Source organism: Penaeus vannamei, chromosome 4, assembly GCF_042767895.1.
Source record: "Penaeus vannamei isolate JL-2024 chromosome 4, ASM4276789v1, whole genome shotgun sequence".
Classification (NCBI taxonomy): domain Eukaryota; kingdom Metazoa; phylum Arthropoda; class Malacostraca; order Decapoda; family Penaeidae; genus Penaeus; species Penaeus vannamei.
In genome coordinates, this window is record NC_091552.1 from 17,845,159 (window position 1) to 17,853,747 (window position 8,589).

The 8,589-nt window shown below is 37.3% G+C and overlaps 1 protein-coding gene across 1 annotated transcript in view; it reads right to left on the reverse strand.

The window, feature by feature from the left end:
- LOC113829953 (fibrillin-2) overlaps nucleotides 1-4,205 on the reverse strand; it is a 138,095-nt gene extending 133,890 nt beyond the window's left edge. The window contains exons 1-3 of the mRNA XM_070121373.1: nucleotides 4,140-4,205; nucleotides 2,668-2,761; nucleotides 1,788-2,288 (exon numbers count right to left, since the gene is read on the reverse strand). Of these exons, the coding sequence (XP_069977474.1) occupies nucleotides 1,788-2,288; nucleotides 2,668-2,761; nucleotides 4,140-4,205 (661 nt within the window). The remainder of the gene's footprint in view (nucleotides 1-1,787; nucleotides 2,289-2,667; nucleotides 2,762-4,139) is intronic.
- Nucleotides 4,206-8,589: the final 4,384 nt, after the last annotated feature.

Below are 8,589 nucleotides of genomic sequence, written 5' to 3' on the forward strand. Positions count from 1 at the left end.
GGACGGTTAGGATGTACACCCTTGTTTCTCTCATTTTTCTTCGTGAATGTTTATATTTACTCCTTGATGACTGTTTGATGAATACCAGCAAAACGTACCTTCAAACAGAAGCACATTAGTGTTGAGAAAAAAAGATGCTTCAACCGAATTTTGGATGCTAAGGATGACGCTCATATATATATATATATATATATATATATATATATATATATATATATATATATATATATATATAAAGTAAATATATAATATATATATAAAAAGTAAATCTGATAATTTTTTGCACTAGTATTATACTTCCTGTGCCACAATTTAATAATTCACACAATAAAAAAATAAATAATAAATAAATAAACAAAAAATAAAAATAAGTCGACTACACCTATGCGCCTCAGGTTAGTTCACTGACCCCTCTGCCAGGCATACGAAGCCTACCAGTAGAAGCTCATACACAGCCTCTTGAAGCTAGCTACCAAAAGTACCTCTTATCGTTCTCCTATTCTACAACCTCAAAAAACTTGATATTATTTCCTTTTTTTCACGGCGACACCTATGATTAAAGTCTAAAGATCCATGATTAACTTTCTCTATCCTTCATTCTTAAAATTGTTTTTTTTTTCTTGCTTCTTTTTAACTGTATCTGTTTGTATTGTTTAAAATATTACTTTAATCCGTATTTTCTAATGTTCTTCCCATCATCATTTGTATTGGGATTTCACCTCATTCGCAAAAGACATCTTTCTGGACCCGTTCATTTCCAGATATTTACATCACAGTAACAAAGCTAGAAACTTGTAGAATATTAAAGCTGCTAATTGTCAATGGCAAAAGTACGCTTTTGTGCTAAAAATGACAAATCATTACCTAGAGTTTACAAAACATTCATGAATTAATAAACTTTGAAAGGCAATATGTAATACAATAAAGGTCATTCTTTATGTTCCCAATGTAAGGTAAACTTTTCCGCTATATCATAAAATTATTTATTCAACATGTACTAACAACGAATTCGGGATCATCGCCCGCAGCGAACGTCCCTGCCGGCCATCTGTCAAATATCAACCTCAGGCGTCAGAATGGAAACATTTGTTAATACCCGACGTTGTTTGCATCTGGAACGGTTTTAATGCTCAATCCATTTTCTGCATTGAGGATTAATAAATCTCAAGGGCAGTATATTTTTGGGACATTCTGTTTCCGGTCATGTAGTAAATTGATCGTCATATCAAAAATAAAACTAGACTATAGATTCCAAAGGGTCTTCCCCTGATGAAGGTTATTGTAATACTATGACACGTTTAAACCGACTACAGAATCGACGGCGGTGTATCCAACTCGCGAAGTCTTGGAGCTGTATACATCATTTACGAATCACTATGGCATACTAATATTGTATTCGCATACTTATAAGGTAATATATGACACAATGAATGTTCTTTCTGATAATATAAACTAACTTTTCCTCTACTATATGGAGTATTAATTAAAATTATACTCGTTAACTAGGATTTCCCCATCAGTCGGTATGTTCTACGCACGCGCAGAGACACAAGGGTTGCTTTTTACACACAGGATGCATACCTAATTATCATTACAAAAGAACCTTCGTTAGCTAAACGCTCCTTCCTGAAAACTGATAACGTACGGGTAACTGATTCATCAGTGGCTCGCATATTCGAACACAAACTCATCAGTGTCGACGAAAAAGATTTTATCACCACTAGACATGTTGACTTACCTATTATCTGAACTGTAAGAGCAACTATAATTATAAGGATGAATCTTACCTCTTCCTCCACCGCCGGTGATGCCACCGCCGGTGATGCCACCTCCATTGATGACTCCATTGATGCTGCCGCCTCCTGTGATACCACCACCTCCTGTGATGCTACTTCCTCCTGTAGTGCCTCCTCCTCCGATGGTGCTTCCTCCGCCATTAATTCTGCCTCCTCCTGCAGTGCTGCCTCCGCCGGGAAAACCACCTCCTCCTGTGGTGCCTCCTCCGTTAATAATGCCACCTCCTCCTGTGGTGCTTCCCCCGCCATGGATGACACCACCGCCTCCGTTACCTCCTCTGCCTATGATACCATTACCACCTCCACCTCCTGTGGTGCCTCCTCCGCCATGGATACCACCTCCACCTGTGGCACCTCCTCCGCCAAGAACACTGCCACCGCCGAAGTCATTTCCTCTCATACCACACACGGGCGATATGGCACCGCCGATGCACATACACAAGTTGGGCCTCACACATCTTCCACCTCTGCCGCAATTTCTGATGCAAACGGCTGTGGAAAGAAAAAATGAAAATCAGCTACTTGTCTCGGAAACTAATCTGTTGAATGGTATTAGGTCATTTACTTAGCATATACCTACATAATCATGAATTATATATATATATATATATATATATATATATATATATATATGCGGTAAAAATAAGTATAGAGATACGGCAGTAATAGAATACATATGATTATAAGAATAACGTATACCGCCCGAATGCTCTCACATGATCACCGCATTTTATTATGGTCCAAGGAAAATCTGATGTGCCATCTCTGTGGCTCGTGTTGATTTTGTGTGTGTGTGTGTGTGTGTGTTTGGGGAGGGGGGTCGCCTAAGAGACGGCCATGCTCCAGTCATGGAAAGATATCTTCAGCAGACTGTGAGCAGAGCCAATCCGGTACTGGGGATGGCGTATTGACTCTAGTCCTCTAGCGCTCACGAAGTGAACGTTGAATAAAACTGGCATGAGGGCCTGTTTAAGTTATAGGGACAGTCACGCTCCTGTCAAATACTCTTACATATATTTTAATGGAAGTATTCAGACTGGCAGTAACACTCATGGAACTGTACGTTCCGGTCCAGTCACAATTCATTTGGAAGAGTACGGGAAGGAAGAAAAGTTTTGATAACGGGAAAATAAAAAAGTCTAATTTAGGAATGACATTATTTTTACTTTATCGCATTACGCTTTTTAACAACCAACCTTTAGCGTTCTTTTGAATTATTTGCATCTTAATCTCATTTTCGTCATTATTTTTTTTATGAAAATAGGTATTGAACTCTAAGGTCTCTCAGGGCTTGTGAAATTTAAGATCGCCATTTTGTCATCGAAAACGTTCAACAAGAAAATGTAATCTATTATTCACGACATGTCTGTTTCGGGCATTTCGTCCAAAACATTCTTGTCACAAAGCGAGGCCATCACTGCTGATGAGTTAAGCCTCCCGATTTCACAGGAAAACGTAGATTGATTATCTATTAAAACAACTTTGTTGCTTTACTCTTGGTAAACTAATACAAATAATCAACTCAATTTTGTTATTCAAATTTCTTACCATGCATTCTTTAATTTCATAGGAGAAAATGTGCCTCATTATCCTCCAGATTGAAAATATGATTGACTACTTACTGACGCAACTTCATGCTTCATTAGTTAGGCTAAGGCAAACAATCTCATATTTTGTCTATAACTCCTTCATTCCGTAAGGATAAAATATACCATATTCCTATTGTAGTCACAAATCTGAATTGCATTTCCATTCTGTATTTACTGCCACATTTTGTTTGGGGAACTGCAGTTACCTTCTTTTTTGGATCAGCACATCATTTCCTCATGCCTATTTAACGTGGAACATGTAAAAACAACCCAAAGCAAAAGAAACATTTATCTGGTTAACATTTATAGGACTAATGTGTTACTAAAAAGGATTAGGCGCCTTTAGTTCATGAGTACTATATAGATTTCTTTATGTAATAAAAATATAAGAGGTTTACTCTTGGAAGGTGGGTAGGAAATCGGCATGTGTGTGTGTATAACGTGTGTGTTTATAATATGTGTGTGTGGTTGTGTGTGTTTATCTAAATACACAGACACAAGATTTATTGCGTAACACGCCTAGAAGTTACTCTACTGAAGATTGGGTATAAGACTTTGTTTACTTTCAGCTCAGTCTGTTCCGTCAGTAGTTGTAGATTTTCAAACGAGTCTAGATGTCACCGCGTTCTCATCAATCCTTTTGTTAATGACCTACAAAAGAGGATCGTCAGTCAGTGCAGACCTTCATTTCATATCCTGATAAAAAACTCTTACAGAAACGAAATGATGGAAAGTATCCTCCAGTGTAACGTACATGACTAAGGATGTTCTTTTTCACAACTAACAGTTCTTTGACATCCCAGTCATATGGCTGAAACATAGGTTTAAAGTCTGCACTGACCCACTATTCACAATGTACTGAAGACATTATTTTACAAAAAAATATTTTCGTTTAGGAAAAATTCGAACTTTGGGATATCTTCACTGCATCATGAGCCCTTACAGTTGTAAAGGGTAACTAGGTGTATGTATAGCATTGGTCACAACAAACTACTACCAGCTCGCATACACATCTCGGGTCATCTCCTTCATGGATATTCAGTAAAAAAAAAGGGGGGGGGTTTACTTCTGTCTATTTTCATATCGTATTCATCACAATAATTAGTAGGATTTTAGTCTTTTTAATATTTTCTCGATTAGCAGCCAAAATAACGGCAACATCCATTGGCATTAGGATGAGCAACCACGATAGAATACCATCCATTCTCACTCTCTCTTTATTCACGCAATGTGACCATTAACATATATGACAAGCAGTAAGCATGAAGTTGAGTTGTTTTACTAGCCGTGTGACCAAGACAGCCAATGGCGCTCCGAGGAAGTGAATATATCACAACAACACCAGGGTGACGTAGTACCTTAGATAATACATTCCTTGGAACTCAGGCTTAGGTAAATGAACTAATGTCACAAATTCAAGTCTTTATCCCTTTGGCTACATCACAACAGACGCAAGCAAACTATCTGTTTAGATAACTCTCGCTTATCCTGTGCATCTACTTTTTCTCAAAAGGCTTTAAACTCGGGAACATAAAATTAAATCATAAAGCTTAGAGACACTAGATAATGCCTCTTGCTTACACCATGGAAGTTAAAGCGCCTGCTGGTAATCCGGCCACCACACCAAGCACTCAGTGATGAATCAGTTGAGGTAGCTCTAAATATTTGAAACAGATCGGGTCACATATATATATAATGCCCGAACGAAGCTTCCTTTCTCGAATCTCACTAAAATGAACTATTCATAACACTTATTCCTCTGTAATTTATAAGTAGTAACTTATTTCCTTTCTTGTGTATGGTATATAGTTTTCCTTGAGTAAACATAACCACACCTAAAATCATTGTTAAAGTGTGGTAAGGAAAAATAGCCACGGGCCAGGCAGAAGACAAAATGGCCAGACAGAACACAGAATATTAAAGGGATGATTCCGTCCAGTCCACGCGCCTCGTCCGTATATATTTTCTTTTATTATCGACGTCGCTAACAGTTATGGGATCGCTTAGTACAGGAATGATACTATCACTGACAATATTCGAGAGCAGTATATTTCTGTCGGCACTTACGTAAGAAATGCTTAAATATGATCTTGTTTGTCGCATGTTTCATTGTGCACCTTTCATAACTTGCTACATCTTTACACTTACAGCTTTCCAGACTCTAACGTCATCACAATTCAAAACAACTTGCGTTATTCGCACAGTCGTACATACTTCTATCAACTATGTCGCACATTCATCTGTACTCTTTAGCAAATCTGGCATTTCTTTATTACGTATCTTAAAAAATCAATATTTTAAACTTAAATTGCCTATCTCATAAAGCCGTCCTTCATTAACTGTTCTGCACGATAACAATAGTTTCTGATCAAAACAGTAATGATTATATCAGAGATATTGGGGCGTGATCATTGAGCAAAGAATCATTTCTTAATACATAAAATTCACACACATCTCTAAACACGTTCGGCCACATTACACAGGTATCAAACTCCGATACCCACTTTGTCTTTATGAAAATTATCACCAATAAAATACTTATTCTCTATTCACAAATTATTCAAAATAAGAGAACCTGATTCTATACAAATAGTTGACATAGCGGGCATTGCCGTTTGGGTGTTGGAGAGGTCAGGTATTGGCGGGTGCGAGTAAATATAGTATTTAGCAAATTGCAGGACGAAGCAGGTCACGCGCATATGTACCAAATCTAGCATTAACATCTCTAATTATATAAAATAACTGCTTTTTGTTGAAAATAAACTGGCAATGAGGTTTTCACTTCGTCTAAGCCCACGGAGTTATATTCAGGTGACGAAGGCCGTTTTTTATTCCATTTAAAGTCCAATTTGAGTAATGTCATTGGTCGTCTTCGATACGTCCAACCTAAAAATATAATGGATTTCAGACGATGTCGACGGATTTTCCACATTACTTTTGTAAATAATGAAGGTTTGCAAACTATTCATATTTATATTACATTTGATAAATACTATATACTGCTCATCTTTTTTCTTTTTCTTTACACGCGCTTGCGATTAAAATCGGGCATTTTGAATAACTTAGCGGAGTGTTGAGGCAGTAAGTTTCAGTGCTAAACACGGACGTTAGCATATGTCAGATATGGGGGGGGGGGAGCGCGGCCATGCAGTCTCAAAACACGTTACTAAATCTGAATGCGCATGCCTTTTTACGGGTGTGTACAAGTGTGTGTATTTGCGCGCGTACGCGTGCATGTGTGCGTGATATTTACAACTGGCCAAATTTTAAAATGAGTTGCATCAACGGGTAGGTTGCCAAGTCTGCAGATTTTTTTTTACTTTTGATTGAAATTATTTCAAGCTAATAAAACACTGAAAAACGAACTTGGATATTGATTTTTTTTTAAATCAAAAAATAAATATTTGGCAAACAGACTGGCCACAAGATGTGTAAGGCACCTCCTCAGACTGCTGACCGTCCGAAAGAATAGATTTTCCCGAGCATTTTTTTTTATTCGCTGACTAAAAACTGCCGAACACTAGTTTAAAATTCTAGGTGTTTGTGTGCGACTGTGGCATACGAGTACGCAAAATATATTTCATGTATTATAACCTATTTCTTTGAACGATATACGTGACACCTTCGTTTCTCATCTCAAATGTTACGTTGTTTAATGGATTTTCATACAAATCCTTTATCGTCCACATCCAGTTAGCCTTTGACACCCGCCACCTCTTCCCCCAATCTACCCACATAATTCGCAAAACACCTATAATTATTACGGTATTTATAACCTATGTTGGTATATTTAGTTGTCATAATGTATCTATACAGACCTGCAACTATAAATTAGTGAAATTCCACATGTAAGTTCCCTCCATTCCATGCAAGCTTTAGTACAGGAATGAAAAAAACAAATGAGTGGCCACTTCTACTGTCCGCCGAAACGGGAGTACAGGTATATGTGCCGACAATTGTACATGGAAGTAAAACAATGCATAGTGTAAAAAAGTGTCTGGTATATGGTACATGACATTAGTGCATCATTATTAAACATTGGTAGTAATAAAAGTAATAAAGGCAGAGTAACACAATACTACTGCACATTGAGAGTGATAAAGTCTGTCTCAGCTATTTGCATTTCGACCGAAGCAACATCGTGTGATAAGCTGGAATAAAAAATTCCTCCAGAATAAAAACGTGATAATCTTAATGGTGAAAAGAAAACTTTAGATAATATACTTTTGAACTGTCGCTCTTTAATTTTTTCCTTCTATTTCCAATAGCTGCAAGCTTAGCGATATTTATATTAAACGTTGGCGCTGGTCACTGGTCAACTGCATCAAGTGAAGTTTATTTCATTAAATTCTGCGTCTCCTGTTACAGGTTCAGCAAAGGGTGGTAAGGGTTACACAACACAATTATTCTTAAAGCGAATCATTATATAATCATAATGGTAACTATCATAATAAAAGTAATGATGGTTTTGAGATTTTGATGTTGATAAACAGCTGCAGATACGGAACAGCTACCACGCTTAAACAATTATATGTCACTTTATATAATTTTTCTCTATCAAATGCAGCAGTAAACGTTATAGATATGCTGATTTCTTTGCTACTTATGTAAACACCTTGAAACCACAAAGTTGCCAGTCCTACTATGCATTTTCCTCCCTGCCGCCCTCCATGATCAGGATAGAAGTAATTTTTGCCTCTTCTCTAAACGGGCAAAGGTAAGTAATGCTACGCTCGCTAATACCGGTCGCTTTACCCTTGCGAAGTGCAATCCTTGTTCCCACTCGGTCCCTCAGCAAAGTCGATGGCAGCACAAACTATCTCTATCTATTATCACAGGTGTGTTTTTCATGTCCCGTTAATCAGCACATGCCATAGCCTGCGTATGACAAGTTGTAACAGCTAGCCCCGATCATATCATACTGAATAAATCTGCTTGTCGGTATAGAAAAATATCCTTACAGGATAATACACTTAACATTTAACAAGCATGTATCGGTAATCACTGAAAATAAAACGGTAATGTAATTGCATGTCCCATGTACTAATACTGGATACCGGCGCAAAACACGTCTTGCAGCTAATGCATGCTATAAATCATATAATTATCCTTTGCAAAAAAGTATATTAAAACAATAGTTAATTAAAAAATAAATAAAAACACCTCTGACTTGGTGACCGATTCAGTAAGGGCAAACATCGTTA